Source organism: Salmo salar, chromosome ssa21 (genome assembly GCF_905237065.1).
Source record: "Salmo salar chromosome ssa21, Ssal_v3.1, whole genome shotgun sequence".
NCBI classification, from domain to species: Eukaryota; Metazoa; Chordata; class Actinopteri; order Salmoniformes; family Salmonidae; genus Salmo; species Salmo salar.
Window position 1 is genome coordinate 22345558 of NC_059462.1, and position 18785 is coordinate 22364342.

Consider the following 18785-nt stretch of genomic DNA (forward strand, 5'->3'; position numbering starts at 1 on the left):
CTTAGGGATGCCACCCGTTAGATAAAATACGGAACGGTTCCGTATTTCACTGACAGAAAAAACTTTTGTTTTCGAAATGATAGTTTCCGGATTCTACCATATTAATGACCTAAGGCTCCTATTTCTGTGTGTTTATGATATTATAATTAAGTCTATGATTTGATATTTGATAGAGCAGTCTGACTGAGCGGTGGTAGGCAGCAGCAGTCTCGTAAGCATTCATTCAAACAGCACTTTCGTGCGTTTTGCCGGCAGCTTTTCGCTGTGCTTCAAGCATTGAGCTGTTTATGACTTCAAGCCGGGTGGGTATAATTTGTGGAACGTTCCAACAGGAATCTTTTCCAAAAACTTCGTAAATAACAAGGTTGCCAAAAAACAACGCATACAAAGTTGTATAGCGGTAGAATAAGATACCGGGTAGGGAGTGGTCTATTTCATTGCGTTTTTCACTCGTCACGTTTATTCCTAAAAATGTCTGTCCTCACTCCGGTGAATAAGCTACGTGGTGAGTTGATGCCTATTCGGCAGCTAGTTAGCTAGGTTTGTATGCGTTGCTACTTTGTATGCGTTGTTGGTTGGCAACCTTTTACTTTACGTTTTTTGGAACAGATTCCTGTTGGAACGTTCCACAAATTATACCCACCCCTTCAAGCCTATCAACTCCCAAGATTAGGCTGGTGTAACCGATGTGAAATGGCTAGCTAGTTAGCAGGGTGCGCGCTAATAGCGTTTCAAACGTCACTCGCTCTGAGACTTGGAGTAGTTGTTCCACTTGCTCTGCATGGGTAACGCTGCTTCGAGGGTGACTGTTGTCGATGTGTTCCTGGTTTGAGACCAGGTAGGAGCGAGGAGAGGGACGGAAGCTATACTGTTACACTGGCAATACTAAAGTGCCTATAAGAAGGAATATTGAAGACTCATGTTAAAAAGAACCACCAGCTTTCATATGTTCCCATGTTCTGAGCAAGGAACTTAAAAGTTAGCCATCTTACATGGCACATATTGCACTTTTACTTTCTTCTCCAACACTTTGGTTTGCATTATTTAAACCAAATTGAACATGTTTCATTATTTATTTGAGGCTAAATTGATTTTATTGATGTATTATATTAAGTTAAAATAAGTGTTCATTCAGTATTGTTGTAATTGTCATTATTGCAAATAAATAAATAAATAAAAATGGCCGATTAATCGGTATCTGCTTTTTTGGTCCTCCAATAATCGGTATCGGCGTTGAAAAATCATAATCGGCCGACCTCTACTTTCTAGACTTAAGGGTGAGACAATCTGAGGTGAGAAACAGAGAGGAAGCATAAGTCAGAGTAAGGATGTTTCTGATGAAAAAAATAAAAGCTGAAATAAATCATGCTCTACTATTATTGTGACATTTCATATTCTTAAAATAAAAGTGGTGATACTAACTAACCTAAGACAGGGAATTTTTACTAGGATTAAATGTCAGGAATTGTGAAAAACTAAGGATAAATTTATTTGGCTAAGGTGTATGTAAACTTCCAACTTCAACTGTACTGTATCTATCCCATAAGTTCAGTCAACGTTTGAACCATTTCTTCCAGACTGCTCTCCCTCTTAGTTCAACCTGCCATCCTGCTCCGGTTTCAGCCCTTTCTTACGCTGGTCTCAAGCCCAAGCCCCGTCTCCCTGTCCCAGCTCCCTAGCCCCAGCCCTCTCTCCCAGGCAGCCCCTGTCCCAGCTCCCTAGCCCTCTCTCCCAGGCAGCCCCAGCCCTCTCTCCCAGGCAGCCCCTGTCCCAGCTCCCTAGCCCCAGCCCTCTCTCCCAGGCAGCCCCTGTCCCAGCTCCCTAGCCCTCTCTCCCAGGCAGCCCCTGTCCCAGCTCCCTAGCCCTCTCTCCCAGGCAGCCCCAGCCCTCTCTCCCAGGCAGCCCCTGTCCCAGCTCCCTAGCCCCAGCCCTCTCTCCCAGACAGTCCCTGTCCCAGCTCCCTAGCCCCAGCCCAGGATAGATCCTCCAACTCTCTCCCAGCTCTGCAGCAGTGAAAGCCAACACCATCTGCCCCCATCACTGTCACACCCCCCAACACATCATTTCAACCTCCAATGGGCACCACTGCAGACTGAAACTTTAACATCCATCCATCTCTTATCCACCCACACTGGGAACACCGAGAAGCTACACCACCAGAGAGCTGGTGATGGCCTGGCTAGGTCAAATTGTTTCACCAAGTTTGACCTATGAGGTGACCCAGCTACTGGAGAACAGCTGCCCTTGTCTAACTCCATAACTCCATTCTTTATTATCATCACAGTTGTTTTATGCCAAGAAAACCAGGGGTCATCAGCAGTCAACAGCTAGACCTACTTGGATACATGCTGTTAAAGTAGCCACTCACCTTCCAGTAGTCCGACTGTAAACTGTAGTATCTCTGATATGCAGATAATGCTGAGAGAGAGAAAGAGAACAGTTACTGAAGACAAATACAATGGGGTTACAATAAGTTTACATTTCACCATCTCCATAACACAGATTCTTTCCATTCAATATTGTGGTGCCACTACCTCAAGGAATATTGGACTGAATTTCTGCCCAGGGCATTAAAAGAAACCGTTATTTGAAGTTAACACTCCCAATATGCACGCATTCCAGAAAACACACAAAAGAAAATGTTAAGGATACTAGGGAGACATCTTCAGGCAACTCCGTCAGACTTTTAGTCATAGAAAGCCTAGAGCAATCTACAGACAATGGCAGTGGAATTGCATAACGGCAGAGGAGAGAATGCTCAGAAAATCAAGTGTGACAACAGAGAGAGCAGACCACTCCACAATAGGGGTGTGAACATTTAAACGAAATTGGGATCTTTAACGTTAAGAAAAATCCATAACTGAAGAAAAAAAAATGTTTGTTTTTTCACAAAATTAAAATCACAGTGCACTGGTCACAAAACATTTGTCCTGTGTTATAACCTAACTAGACGATAGGCTATGAAGGCCTGGAGTCAACACTGGGAGTCGACGTACCAGGAGTGGAGGAATCAATTATTTTGGAGTCGACTCTCCACCACTACGTCATTGTCTTTAAAAGTTGGAAAAATGGCAAAGGCAGGCAAGCAACAGCAGCAAAGTCCTGTATGGCAATACTTTGAGAAGTTAAATGAGAAGGAAATGCAAACTTTGAGATGTGGAAGTGAGGTACAGTAAATACATGTAGTAGGTAGTACATGTGCAATGCTTAACCATCTGAAAGGGACACACCGTGAGACCTAAACCGTTGCTGGCAGCAGTGCAGATGCACTGTGAATTCACGTGGAATTTTATGGATTCTTCTTATCGTTTTAACCAGAAAACCAATAAGTAAATGGCTGTTTAAACGTTAAGAACATTTTTTACATTTCTTACATCCCTACTCCACATGCAAACATGACAGTCTAGTATATACATTTCCCAGTCTTTTTGTACATGGTTTGTGGAGATTAAGACCAAAGGCGTGTAGTCTGGCTGGCAGCTGCTGCTGCTTTAAATCCCAATGTCAAAATACTACATTCTGCCAAACATACAATTACAAAAGCATTGCTGTTACAATAAGGACAAAACTAAAAGGGCTGCAGTAGCCTAAATTCAGGATGTGATCTGTCAATCAACTCAAATGTCTGGTGTGGACCCTGTGTGTGTGTGTGTGTGTGTGTGTGTGTGTGTGTGTGTGTGTGTGTGTGTGTGTGTGTGTGTGTGTGTGTACACGCATGTTCACCTTTTGGATAGTCCTCCAGGAGGAGGTTGAAGTGGCCCAGCTGGCAGAACATCTCTGGCTCTACCTTCCCTTCTGCCTTCAGGATGACAGAATCATAGCAGCTTACAGCCTGGAGAGAGATGGGAGAAGAAGGTTACATTTGAATCATTTCAACACCCCTTAGCCTATTAGACAGTGGCCTAAGGAAGGTCCACAACTTTCAGAAATCCACACCTAAATCTAGGCCTAAATCTAAAAATTCTGTGTAATGCCAAGAAATAGTGTTGATTGCAAGAGGAACTTCAAAACAATAACAGCCATCTAATAATTTACAAAGAGCAACACGCAAGTCCCTCGCCTAGCTTGAATATCACTGAACCATATCACTTATCCTCTCATAGAATAGATACAGGTTTATGGCAGAGGATGACCCAGACATACAGAGCCAACGGATGTCTTTTCAGTGGGAGAGGGCAATGCAAGGTCTTTCCAAGTCGTTTTGCATGGTTCCAGGCCAGCTCCCATGCCAAATCTGTGGGTTATACCCGGGAAAGACTTAAATAGCGGCCACACCAATCTTCCAGATAGTTAGAACCACAGAAAATCAAAGAGGGAAGTGAGTGTGTGTGTTTGTGTGTGTGTGTGTGAGTGCCAAATGAGAGAGTAGCTCCTAGAAAACGGCCAGTGTGCTAGAGGCTGGAGCCTCACTGGGTGAATAGGAAGGACGCGCAACACAAGCTTATCATCATCACCAGGACATAGCCTCGCCACTCACCCCATAGCATGTCATAGAAAGAGAGCAGTCTGCTTGAGCCATTTCAAATCATTCAAATACTCCAACTTGATATGAAAACGACATTTGCATTCATTAGATTTGTTATCCCAGTGCAGGAGCCATTGTATTCCAGGAACCTAGGGTAAAGCTGTGTTTATGTGCTCCTCATTTGACCCAACATGTCCAGCGTCCACTGACACTGCAGAGCAGGTACTGTATTGAAAGATCCTAGCAGGATGGAAACGTTTGTTTATTAATAAAAGGTACGTGGTGGAGCTTATGAATGTGCGGGCTTCAATTCTTTTACACTGAACAAAAATATAAATATGCAACAATTTCTAAGATTTTACTGAGTTACAGTTCATAGGAAATCAGTCGGAAATCAGTCAAATAAAATAAATTCATTAGGCCATCATCTATGGATTTCACATGACTGGGAATACAGATATGCATCTATTGGTCACAGATACCTTAATAAAAAGGTAGGGGCGTGGATCAGAAAACCAGTCAGTATCTGGTGTGACCACCATTTGCCTCATACAGTGAGACATCTCCTTCGCATAGAGTTGATCAGGCTGTTGATTGTGGCCTGTTGTCCCACACAATGGCTGTGCGAAATTGCTGGATATTGGAGGAAACTGGAGCCGTCTGTCATAAACGTTGATCCAGAGCATCCCAAACAGGCACAAGGGGTGACATGTCTGGTCAGTAAGAACTGGGACATTTTCAGCTTCCAGGAATTGTGTACAGATCCTTGCGACATGGTGCTGTGCATTATCATGAAGTGATGGCGGCGGATGAATGGCACGACAATGGGCCTCAGGATCTCGTCACGGTATCTCTGTGCATTCAAATTGCCATCGATAAAATGCAATCGTGTACGTTGTCCCGTTATGCCTGCCCATACCATAACCCCACCATGGGGCACTCTGTTCACAATGTTGACATCAGCAAACCACTGATTATTTTTAACCACGTGTCTGCCTGCAAGCTGAACATCTTTGCAAGTGTGTGAGTGTTTAGGCTACCTGCCCCTCCCAAGCATAGGCTACTGTACTAATGTTACTAATGTGATTCAGAAGACGGGGAGAGAGATTTTTAATTAGCTAGAGAAGAATGAACTTATTCAATGCTAGTTAATGATACTGTAGGCCTAGTTGTCACATGTCACTTCGGATTTATTAACTACAACAAGTTTGTTATCTAGCTAGCTCAAAGGAAATTCAAAGTTCTTCCACAGAAGTTGCTCCTCCTTGGTATAATTATGTGGACCTAATTCAGATAACCTGTCAGAACAAGATGCCCAGCGCATCAAGCCTCTTCCTCAACCCTCGCTCGCCCTCTTCCCACCTGCAACATTTTTGTCACATTTTGCGCCATAGACTTGTGAAGCCTATCACGCATGTAAACAACTAGGTTGCCTACTCTATCCGCACTGATTGGTGAAGTAATTTAATTAGCTAAATGTAAAATAAATAAATAAATACACACACACAAGGGGGGAAAAGTATTTGATCCCCTGCTGATTTTGTACGTTTGCCCACTGATAAAGAAAGGATCAGTCTATAATATTAATGGTAGGTTTATTTGAACAGTGAGAGACAGAATAACAACAAAAATATCCAGAAATACGCATGTCAAAAATGTTATAAATTGATTTGCATTTTAATGAGGGAAATAAGTATTTGACCCCCTCTCAATCAGAAAGATTTCTGGCTCCCATGTGTCTTTTATACAGGTAACGAGCTGAGATTAGGAGCACACTCTTAAAGGGAGTGCTCCTAATCTCAGCTTGTTACCTGTATTAAAGACACCTGTCCACAGAAGCAATCAATCAATCAGATTCCAAACTCTCCACCATGGCCAAGACCAAAGAGCTCTCCAAGGATGTCAGGGACAAGATTGTAGACCTACACAAGGCTGGAATGGGCTACAAGACCATCGCCAAGCAGCTTGGTGAGAAGGTGACAACATTTGGTGCGATTATTCGCAAATGGAAGAAACACAAAAGAACTGTCAATATCCCTCGGCCTGGGGCTCCATGCAAGATCTCCCCTCGTGGGGTTGCAATGATCATGACAACGGTGATGAATCAGCCCAGAACTACACAGGAGGATATTGTCAATGATCTCAAGGCAGCTGGGACCATAGTCACCAAGAAAACAATTGGTAACACACTACGCCGTGAAGGACTGAAATCCTGCAGCGCTCGCAAGGTCCCCCTGCTCAAGAATACATATACATGCCCGTCTGAAGTTTGGCAATGAACATCTGAATGACTCAGAGGACAACTGGTGAGTGTTGTGGTCAGATGAGACCAAAATGGAGCTCTTTGGCATCAACTCAACTCGCCATGTTTGGAGAAGGAGGAATGCTGCCTATGACCCCAAGAACACCATCTCCACCGTCAAACATGGAGGTGGAAACATTATGCTTTGGGGTGTTTTTCCTGCTAAGGGGACAGGACAACTTCACCGCATCAAAGGGACGATGGACGGGGCCATGTGCCGTCAAATCTTGGGTGAGAACATCCTTCCCTCAGCCAGGGCATTGACAATGGGTCGTGGATGGGTATTCCAGCATGACAATGACCCAAAACACACGACCAAGGCAACAAAGGAGTGGCTCAAGAAGAAGCACATTAAGGTCCTGGAGTGGCCTAGCCAGTCTCCAGACCTTAATCCCATAGAAAATCTGTGGAGGGAGCTGAAGGTTCGAGTTGCCAAACGTCAGCCTCGAAACCTTAATTACTTGGAAAAGATCTGCAAAGAGGAATGGGACAAAATCCCTCCTGAGATGTGTGCAAACCTGGTGGCCAACTACAAGAAACGTCTGACCTCTGTGATTGCCAACAAGGGTTTTGCCACCAAGTACTAAGTCATGTTTTGCAGAGGGGTAAAATATTTCCCTCATTAAAATGCAAATCATTTTATAACATTTTTGACAAGCGTTTTTCTGGATTTTTTTGTTGTTATTCTGTCTCTCACTGTTCAAATAAACCTACCATTAAAATCATAGACTGATCATTCCTTTGTAAGTGTGCAAACGTACAAAATCAGCAGGGGATCAAATGGATGGATTTCACAGGCTAAAAAATGAACCGAAAGAACAAAAAAAGTAGTTTTATATTTTTGGGGGTTTGAACCGGTTCAGCACTTTATTTTGCTGGTCCGAACAGTGGAGTGGAACAAAATAAATAGTGCTTCTGTTAAGATCTAAACAATTGGAAAATAATTTAGGTTCCAACCTCTGCTTTAAATACAGTGGTCCCCCAGCCAACCCTGGTCCTGGAGAGCTATGTGGTGGCTTTTGTTCAAGCCCAATAATAAACACACACCCAGGTTTAGTATTCAAATGTCTGCCAAATGTCCAAACAAAGAGAGTTAGTACAGTACTAAGGTTGAATGCCGGGAACCCGGTTACCGAGATTTACCGCCCAAAACGACTCCCTTTTCCCGGGATAAATAACAGCAAGAAACCGGTAAATTATAATAAATGATTTATATGAACAGCATTGCGTGAAATGGAACTGTTAAATTACATGCAATGTCTAAATCTGGCTTCTCTATGGCCTCCGCATGATGAATCAACCACTCAGGGTGGGGACAAAGAGACCATCTCAGAATGGAGCGCAATTCACACTGCATGTGTAGACCTAGCATCTCATCATGGCCACTTTTCCTTGTGACAGGTAGGTTCTGCATTTGCTGCAGCATAGTCTACGATACAGTAATATAAAGACTGACTAAGCGTCTGATTTACCCATCTCCATCTGGCTTTTGGGGGTCACCTTGTTTTGTAATTAAGGAATTATATTTTTTAACTGCAACTGCAGTTTTAGAAAAGCCTGTCACTCGAATATTGTTGCTTTAAAAATCTGTGCACGCGCGAGCACTCCCTCACAGTCTCTCTCCATCAACTCCTTTGAAATTTCATCCAGAGTTTCAAGTTCCTTGGTGTCCACATCACCAACAAACTCCCATTGTCCAAACACACCAAGACAGTCGTGAAGAGGGCACGACAACGCATTTTGCCCCTCGGGAGACTGAAAATATTTGTCAAGGGTCGCCAGATCCTCAAAAAGTTCTACAGCTGCACCATCGAGAGCATCCTGACCGGTTGCCATACCAGGCGGTGATGCAACTGCTCTGCATCTGACCGTAAGGTGCTACAGGGGGTAGTGCATACAGCGCAGCATATTACTGGGGCCAAGCCTCCTGCCATCCAGGACCTATATACTCGGCGGTGTCAGAGGAAGGTCCAAAAAAAATTGTCTCCAGTCGACCAAGTCATATAATGTTCTCTCTGCTACCGCACGGCAAGCGGTATCGTTGTGTCAAGTCTAGGTCCAAAAGACTCCTTATCAGCTTCTACCCCCAAGCCATAAGACTGCTTAACAATTAATTAAATGGCCACCTGGACTATTTACATTGACGACAACCCCCCTTTGTTTTTACACTGCTGCTACTCGCTGTTTATTATATATGCATAGTCACTTTACACCTACCAACATGTACAAATTACCTCAACTAACCTGTACCCCCACACATTGACTCGGTACCAGTACCCCCTGTATATAGCCTCATTATTGTCATTTTATTGTGTTACTTAAAAAATAAAAAAACATTTAACTTAGTAAATATTTTCTTAACTCTATTTCTTGAACTGCATTGTTGGTTGTCTCTTGTGCAATACGCTGGGCTCTCCTTAAAAAACACTCCTAAGATATTGGAGTCCCATGCAGTAAAAGCTAGACAAGAATAGCTTGCTAGACATAATTTTCTTATAGAAATAGACTATTCAAAGGTAAATACAGCAGTTAATAGATCTCACAGGTAGTTTGAAAGAAGGCCTGGGGGGGGCTTAGGGGCCAGAGGTGCCTTGTACCGTACTGGCCTTAAGTCCTCGGAGAGAGAGGACAAAGAAAGAAAAAAAATACACACACACAACCAGTCAAAAGTTTGGACACACCTACTCATTCAAAGGTTTTTCTTTATTTTTACTATTTTCTACATTGTAGAATAATAGTGAATCAAATCAAACTTTATTTGCCACATGCGCCGTATACAACAAGTGTATACTTTTATTTTAATTTTATTTATTTCACCAGGTAGGCCAGTTGAGAACAAGTTCTCATTTACAACTGCGACCTGGCCAAGATAAAGCAAAGCAGTGCGACAAAAACAACAACTCAGTTACACATGGGATAAGCAAGTGTAGGCTTCACCGTGAAATGCTTACTTACAAGCCCTTAACCAACATTGCAGTTCAAGAACAAGAAAATATTTACCAAGTAGACTAAAATAAAAAGTAATAGTAAACAGTAACACAATAAGAATAACAATAAGGAGGCTATATACAGGGGGCACCGGTATCGAGTCAGTGTGCAGGGCAGGGGTACAGGCTAGTTGAGGTAATCTGTACATGTAGGTGGGGGCGAAGTGACTGCATAGGTAACAAACAAAAAGAGGATCAGCGTGGCAGACGTATTGTTGCCTACTCTTACCACCTGGGGCGGCCCGTCAGGAAGTCCAGTATCCAGTTGAAGAGGGAGGTGTTTAGTCCCAGGGTCCTTAGCTTAGTGATGAGCTTCGTGAGCACTACAGTACCTCCAACCACCTCCCCAAATATGCCCTAATAAAGGACAGCCTACATGAAGCTTACCCTTTCTGCTAGTCCATCCATTGGCATTAAGAACCTAAAAAAATTAAGTTCCTCTCTATAATAGGAACTAGTGCATACATGGTACGGTACAGTAACCAAACAAATCTTTCCAATTTAAGGCAACCCTTTTCTTCTCTACCTCTCTTTATGGAGCGGGTCCAGAGCAAACACTAGCGCTCTGTTTTCTCTCCTTAATTATCAGCTAAAAGCATGCCATGTGTCGAAGCCAAGAGGAGAGGGTTTAAATAAAAAGGGAAAAAAGAGGAAGGTTCCGTGGCGTGCTGGCTGGATCCCCAGTGGTCCGGATCCCCAGTGGTCCAGATCCCCTTAAGTGACATGTTTTCGTTTCAGCAGCAGCAGAAGCACAGCTCTCTCTGCTCTGCATCAGCAACATTTCTACTCATTATATCAGACATTATTCAAATCATCAAAGTCTCAGAGTGACTCATCACCTAACCAGTCAAATAAATATAAATGTACCAGCATTGCATTATGAAGATGACAGAGTTAGGTTAATGGTTTTCAACTTGGTTAATTTACTAAACAAAAACTTAGAATACATACACAAAAAGGAGAAGTACACCAGAAAGTAACAGGCCTACTACGCCTGTGTCTTTCATCAGCCATGCGTCTATACATAGTAATGTGGGGTAAACCGGTGGTCCACAAACCTCCCCTCCCCCCGACTATCTGTGACCACACTGGATATTATTTGAGCTTTTCGCAGTTATAAGATGGTGCAAGCTCCAATGTGAATGGGACATGTTCATATATCTATCACCAACACACAAAAAAATGACTGCAAAGAGTTGTTCATATAAAGATGCCACTTTTCAAAACAAAGTGCTTAGTGCGTGTATAGTCGGTGCCTGAGCTAGCTGGCCCCCTGAGTGTCCCACCAATAAGAGCTCGAGCTCTGACATAATACTCGTCTGCTGCAGAACTAATCATGGATTTGTTTCTTAAAATGTATGACATAATATGGTGGAGACCGGAGAATCAAAAGGGTAAAAAATTACTAAAGGTCGGCAAACTACTTTTGTTTGGGGTTGTGGTGATAGGCACATGTTGATGACACACTGGAGACATAGCTAGCTACAACCTTAGCTAGCCTGTTTAGCCAGATACCTACAGAGGCTAGCAGTGGTGTAAAGTACTTCAGTAAAAATAGTTGGAAGTACTATTTAAGTAGTTTTGTTGGTATCTGTACTTTACTATTCCTTTACTACATTCCTAAAGAAAATAATTTACTTTCTATTCCATACATTTTCCCTGACACCCAGAAGTATGTTACATTTTGAATGCTTAGCAGGACAGGGGAATTGTCAAATTCACACCCTTATCAAGAGAACAGCCCTGGTCATCCCTATTGCCTCTCTGGCAGACTCACTAAACACACATCCTTCATTTGTAAATTATGCCTGAGTGTCTAAGTGTGTCCCTGGCTACTCTAAAGACAAAGAAAAATGGTGCCGTCTGGCTTGCCTAATGTAAGGAATTTGAAAGGTATACTTTTACTTTTGATACTTAATTAGATTTTAGCAATTACATTTACTTTTGATACTTAAGTATATTTTAAACCAAATACTTTTACTCAAGTAACTTTAGTATATTACTGGGTGACTTTCACTTTTACTTGAGTCATGTTCTATTAAGTTAACGTTATCTTTACTTTTACTCAAGTATGACAATTGGTACTTTTTCCACCACTGGTGGCTAACGTTAGTTAACGTTACATTACACAAACTACCGACGGATAATCAAAACAGCAGCGAAAAACAAAACGTTTTTTTGTTACTCATCTTGCTTCAATGCTTAGCAGTTAAATAATATCATGCTAATATATTCAATTTAGTTTGGTGGCATTTCATTGAGATATATATATATATATATATATAGTAGACATAACGTAGCTTGCTAGCTTTATATGGACTAGCTAGCTAACGTTAGTTAGCCAACTCCTCTCCCACCAACCCCGCCATCTTGGGCTGATCCGCAGCTATTACTAGTGACTTATTACGTTAAATTAACAAAACAACATATCATTCGAGCAAACCTGACACCAATGACCTGGCAATATATGAGACAGGACACGTACGGTATGCTAACAGCAGCTAACTAAGTATACACTGGCTATTCAGCTACACCGGACAGGACGCTCCTAACTTGGGCCGTGAAAACGTTCATTGTCGCGAGCTGTCCATCGTTGATTTCTGCGCGTGCATAATGTTACAAATTGCCAGGACCACTATTTCAGCACCAAGTGAAGTTGGTGGCACTGGGACGGACAGTCGAATGATGATTTCCTGACCAACTTATTGCCTTCCAGTTAGAACCAGTCTTGTTTGTTCAGCTGTCAAAAGTGTGCAGCCACCGGCCAGCAATGCCCCCCAAGAATTAACATAGCCAGCAAGATAAATTATGGTAATAATATTAACTGGCTTGCTACCATGTAATTCCGAAGCCAGGTCTGTGCTATTGTGATATACTATAAGTGCATGACTGGTGATAGTCAACATAAAACTATTCAGACTGGAAAGGGCATGATGTAATCTTCACTCACTTGCTAAATCCGCCTGGCCGCTTGCTAATGGAATGGGATTTTAGTTCAGTTTAGTAAATATCCAGCTTTCAAGAAGGGTTTTGTGAGGTCCCTGGCACTTATTCCAGATGATATGCAGAGATCAAGAGTGCTAGCGGAGACTGGTCCTATCTGTGACATACCTTTAACAGTAAGGCCTTCGTTCTGGCGCCATCTTCATGAAGCCTCTGAAATCCAAACAGTGAACTGCAAAGTATAGGACAACACAGGCGGTTCCGTATTACTTTGGGGATATATACGTCGTTTTTTAAGAATTGAATGCACGAAAACTCAACACAGAAAAACATATACAAAATAAGTACATTGTTAATTCGCGAACCTGTCAATTTTGACCAAGCTTTCTCTCTCCTGCGATGTTAGCTTCGGAAAGTCCTCTTCTATTTCATTCGCTTTTCCCGCCGCCATTTTATTTTCCTCATCACCAGCAGCGCCGAGACTTCGAGCAGTAGCAGAGGCAGCAACGTCGAGCGACACTCCGCACGATTTCATGAAAAAGCAACAGGGAAGCGGCGACAAACTCCACAAAATATAATAAGAACGAAAGTACACCACCTTATCCAGCACTGAAAACGTAGCTTAGCCGAGTGATTGCCAAATCCTCAAGAAAAACAGGACCCGTCCAAAAAAGCCTTCTTCTCGCATGGTTGTACACAAAATACTACATGTATTTAATTGCCAATTAATGCATGGAGTAGAGTTGATGCCGGATTTTACGATATGGCGTTATTTGGTAATATCATAAACTTCCCCCCACAGAACAGCTCAAAGTTGTTGTAATTGTCACACAGGCGAACGCACGCCGCCACCGTAAGAACGCCCTCTCCTCTCCGTAACCAATGAATGTATCTGTGTGTAATCATGTGACTTGATCAGACACACTTTTATAACAAACCATCAACTTCACGCATCTCCTCAGGTTCTTTGGATTGGTTTCCCATGTTGTATTATGATTACTTAACTGTACTTTGAAGTATATTATTGCTTAAGGTATCTGAGTGTTTCTAGTACGAGAGCGGGTACAGGTCAGCAAATTCAGTTGCCAAGGATCAAGCTAAAGTGTTACTATTTGATGGGATTGAGTTATCAGCTTGTTATAACAGTGTAATAAGTGATTTACAAAATTATAGCATGTAATACTTCACTATTAGTATGGCTGTCATAGTTGTATCTCAGTGTCTATTATCACTGTATGTATGGGTTCTGTTCCTATATTTATATAAAACAGATCCCTAATATATAGACTTACACTAAAAAGTGTTATACTCACGTATAAACCTCTTATATTAAAGTGTAATATACATTTTTATAAACATACCTATCCTATTCACTATGACTGCTTGATGCTAATAGGTTCACTTTAGTTTACCTTAACTGACAGCAAGCAATCTCTCTGCTGTATAATCAGCCCAAGACTGTCCTCTCCTCAACAACATTCCCCACCAGCCGTTACCTAAAGTGTTTATGCATAGACAAGTATGTCTTCGCAAAATGGCATTGTAGGCAAGATATCTTTAGACATATGCTAATGGCCTGATGCTGCAATACTCATATGGGAGCTGACAAAACATGCCCATCACAACACAACAGGCCTTGGGGAGTTCAGGCTGTTTTCAATGTTCAACTCATATGGCATAAGCTGAAGGTTTGGGTATTGGAGGAAGAGCTGATCTTTGATCCGGTATATGGGGAGTCTTGATCCTGCTGGATGTTGTTCTTGTCTCCTCCAGAAGATATGGCTTCGTCAATCAGACATGATATCTCAGAGCATAGGTCACTTTCCAGTTTGATTGGAATACCCACAACCCCCCTCTGCTGCCACAGATTGGCTGGGCTGTAAATCTGTCGTCACTGTCATGGTGGCAGAGATAGATGGCCACCTGTCACTGTGTTGGAACAGGAAGCAGTGAAGTATGAGGGACAAAGGAAGGGGTCAAATCAAACTTCTGGTTTCAATTAAGCATAGTGGTTATCAAACACATAGGCAGCAAGCCCAATATTCATAAGCCTACCAAATCTGCTTATTATTTTACCCAAGATTAAACTCTACATAATTTAGCATTGTAGAAATACTGTAGAAACACAGAGAACTTTTGCACTTGGAGTTTGTCTGATAAAATGTGTCAGTTAAATTGTTTGGCTGCTGAAGAGATGAAACACAGACTCTGAATTTTGGCTTTTAATAAAAATGAAATAATAACTGACCATGCAGTCATAGAATAGGCCTAGTTACATAGAAGCTCACCCTTACAGAAAATCACATGATTTCAAGCGAAATTTCTCTTGTGAAAATGTGTTTTTGATCACAACATGTGATCACATTTTCACATGTGTAGTTTAATGTTATCACATGTTGCTTTACATGTTATCACATTAACTTCACATAAGATCACATGTGAAATTCATGTGGTTTTTCCATAAGGGTCAAGAGCTTTCAGGTATTGGAGATGTTGAATTAGTTCAGGTGTCATCCTAAAACATCTCCCAGAATCCCAGTTGCATACTACAGACATACCACATACCATACAATAGTACCAAAAGCTATATTATTCAGAAATGACTTAGATGATTGTAAATGTGAAATACATACAAATAAACATTAAAACATTCATCAGAGTAATTTAGGCTACAGACATCACTCAGCTATTATACCTAGGGAACCGAACCTGCTCCTCAATCGCAGACTGAAGTAGCCTATTCTGCAGTAGCTTTCACTCTGTGCAGTTGTACAATTTGTATACAAATGGGCACATTTTTGGTTAAAAGTTACAAATTAAAAAAAAAGGTACATTTTGTTTTGTAAGGAATCCTAAATTCATGACAACTGCATTGAATGATAAACAGCATTGAGACTTTCCAATAAGGTTTTTTAAATAAGCATGATATTTTCATAATCAATGCATGAAATTCAAATGTTTGACTGTCTGACAAACTATGCAAACGACGTATCCCATGACCATCCCATCATGCATGGGACAGCGTTTGTCAACATACAAGTCAGAGAACTCCAAAATGGCGGATCGTGAAGAGGGTAAGTGGCCGCACTCAAACCAAAAACGACCGTTATGTTTCGATATTTGGACAAATGATTGCATCTTAAATGTACTTAATCGAGCATTAAATCATATCCAAACGTACTCGCCCCCAAAAAAACGGTTTGACCTATTCTCTCGGTCTCTCTGATCGCACTCCCTCGTTGTTTCCATGTATCAACGTCATAGGTTCTATGAAGATGATTATGATTGGCTAGTGGCTACAATAACGCTGTGCTATTTTACATTTTAGAATTGTATTTCCCCACATACGCGGATTGATTCTTATGTCCAAATATGTCTAGAAATGGCCGATTCTATCCTCTCTTCCTCCTACATGATTTACGTTCGGCTACTTTTTTGTAGACTGCCTCTTACGAAAACGAAACAGAATTGGCAATGGCATATGGTCAAATTAACCACATTTCTGATAAGGATGACTAAAAATACTTGTACAGCTGCTAATTATTCTAACCTTCTACATCAAGCTCTACTTTGTTTGTCTCCCAAGACCCAGAGAATGAAGACGACACATGCGAGGGGATCTACCTGACAGAATATGCCAGACGTCAACAATGGTGGGGCCGCCTATTTGGTGGGAACAATTCGGGTCCTATGTCTGAGAAGTTTTCGGTGGCCACACAAATAGCACTGGGGGGAGTGAGTGGCTGGTAAGTCCTGCAGGCCAGGGTTTATTGATTATACTAAGCATCTTCAGAACTGTTCTTTAATATCATGTGATTTCTCTCACACATGTTATTCAATGCTACTGTGCTTTCTGCATGGTATGGTCAAAATACAAAGGCATCTTCTGTAGAAGATCTTCTGTAATCAAAAGCTTTGATTTGGGAATTCTAAATTCCAACAGAACAAAGTGTATAAATCAATATCAAATATTTCAATGCCCTTGGACACGGGAAAGAGAGCACTTTATGGGGGATATGGTGTCATTTGAGTTTTGCATTGTCTCTCACTGGCAGGTGTGCAGGATATATTTTCCAGAAGGTGGGGAAGATTGCAGCCACCGCTGTGGGTGGAGGATTCCTGTTATTACAGGTAAGGAACTCACCACAAGGTTTTGATTTATAGTATAAAAGTCTAAATGAGTTCTGTCAGCTGGCCACCCACTGCAAAGAGGAGCTTAGACTTGGATGTATCAATGAATAGCACATCTGAATGTTTCATAAACACATTTCATAGGACTGTCTGAATATCATTATTAGCCACAATACTTATTGTCATGGATTACAGTACATTATGTTTTTGTTCTGGGTCTTTGTCGTCCCGAAAATATAAACTTTCTATTCCAAATCTCCAGATAGCCAACCACAGTGGCTATGTGCAGGTGGACTGGAAGAGAGTGGAGAAGGATGTCAACAAAGCCAAGAGACACCTGAAGAAGAATGCCGACAGGGCTGTACCAGAGTTTAACTCACTTATTGACCAGGTAGCCCACTGTAGCTGGTAAACATAACATGTCTAACATTTAATAATGCAGTATTTTATTCATCCTACAAGGGACAAAGCAATGTGAATTTAACTACACCTATCAACATAATATTGACTCTGCTTACTTGTACATACTACTAATTCAATTGATGAAATTTGCATATTTATTTGTCTTTCTCTCTTGCAGTCCACAGAGTTTGTGAAGACAAACGTAATCATCACCAGTGGATTCTTCGGAGGCTTCTTGCTTGGACTGGCATCCTAAGATATAAAAATAGAGACCTGCTGTTTATTAAGGCTTTTTTTGAGAGGTCTGGTCTGTCGCGCCCATCTAAAATGGTGGTGGAGAAAACAAGAACAGATGCAGAGCACAATATATCAAAATGAGCCAAAGTGTAATTACACAAACCACAAAAGGGTAGTGCAGTTGTAAATACTCTGTAATGTGTACCTACAGTTACACAATACCTACCCATGTATCTACCATGTAAATGCTAAATGCATGGTTTTAGTGCTACTTGAAACTGTAACCAAGATTTTCTGCTGCTCCACCGAATAAACAAAACCATGTTTCTAGTCAGGCTTTAGCTCTGATTCAAGAAAATCGGGCATGACCTAAAAGGAGTCAGTGGGTCTTGTGGGAAATACTGGTCTACAAAACAGTTAATCAACACTCTGTTAGAGCACACAGGTGTTGTGATCCTGTACATGGGATCTAGTGGTCCTGTCCCGCTCGGATTCATGTATTCATCATATGAAAAGATAGAAACATACTCATTCAATGGCTTTGAGTGGGTGCTGGAGATCAAAGTATGTATGTACATGTATGTAAAACGGATAGGAAGACGCCACACACTGCAATCTAAGCTGTATTTATTGAGATCGACCTTGTGGTCCATCAGACTTCCATGCATCCCGTAGAGGAATATGTACAGTATATGTACAGTGTACTGTTGCATTGGTTACAGGTACACACCTTATTGGGCTGTAATTCTGGACCTTATTAATTACATTTGGGTCCAGTTCTTTTCCAGTTCATTTGTTTATATTGTTATTTTTGTCAATAGTCCTACACCGCTAGTATACTCAAGTCATGCAGTGCATCATGTTGCTCAGGAAACTATGACATGTCATTTTCATTGTATGAATTAATACTTCAGTCACATTATATTGAGTGATTTAGGATTACTATGACAATATATTATTTTGTCTTTACAAGCAGTGCAATATTTGCTTAGAGGTAGTGTAGCCTCTTCTCTTTCACAGGAAAGCTATTTACCTTTGTTATTGAATGACAGTGTTGTTGTACTTTGTGTATATATCCTTAATAAAAGACAATGCAGCAATCATGGTTTTCTTTTTAATTTCAGATGAAAGGATGTCTTTGTCCTTCCTACAGCTATGAATTTAAGGTGCAGTTAATTGCCTGTCCAACTATTTGAGTTAAATTACCTTAATCAGCCAGATTTCGTCTTTCAAATTAGTCATCATTACTATGTCTAGCTTGTGTATTATACATAAAATGTTACAATGTAGCGAAATGTTTCTGTGCGGTAGTACAATT

At 41.4% G+C, this 18785-nt stretch overlaps 2 protein-coding genes across 6 annotated transcripts in view; one reads left to right on the top strand and one right to left on the bottom strand.

Moving 5' to 3' along the window:
• The window catches only part of kdm6a (lysine (K)-specific demethylase 6A), a 104309-nt gene extending 90740 nt beyond the window's left edge, over positions 1–13569 (bottom strand). For 2 of the 3 annotated variants that reach the window (XM_014164464.2, XM_014164463.2), the window contains exons 1-4: positions 13063–13568; positions 12866–12929; positions 3724–3832; positions 2369–2418 (exon numbers count right to left, since the gene is read on the bottom strand). In XM_014164464.2, the coding sequence (XP_014019939.2) occupies positions 2369–2418; positions 3724–3832; positions 12866–12929; positions 13063–13232 (393 nt within the window). In that variant the 5' untranslated portion in view covers positions 13233–13568. Of the gene's footprint in view, positions 1–2368; positions 2419–3723; positions 3833–12865; positions 12930–13062 lie in introns of all 3 variants that reach the window. The other variant, XM_014164461.2, reaches the window with a different exon arrangement.
• On the top strand, positions 11564–18567 carry fundc1 (FUN14 domain containing 1). Of its 3 annotated transcripts, none has more exons than XM_045704540.1 (5): positions 11564–11647; positions 16284–16443; positions 16753–16828; positions 17091–17219; positions 17409–18567. In XM_045704540.1, exons 1-5 carry the CDS (start codon positions 11608–11610, stop codon positions 17484–17486), a joined length of 483 nt encoding a protein of 160 aa, XP_045560496.1. In that variant the 5' UTR covers positions 11564–11607; the 3' UTR covers positions 17487–18567. The 3 variants fall into 3 exon arrangements, with proteins under 3 accessions (XP_045560496.1, XP_045560495.1, XP_014019943.1); XM_045704539.1 differs by lacking the exon at positions 11564–11647 and adding an exon at positions 15039–15771 and having other exon boundaries at positions 17091–17236; XM_014164468.2 differs by lacking the exon at positions 11564–11647 and adding an exon at positions 15640–15771.
• Positions 18568–18785: the final 218 nt, after the last annotated feature.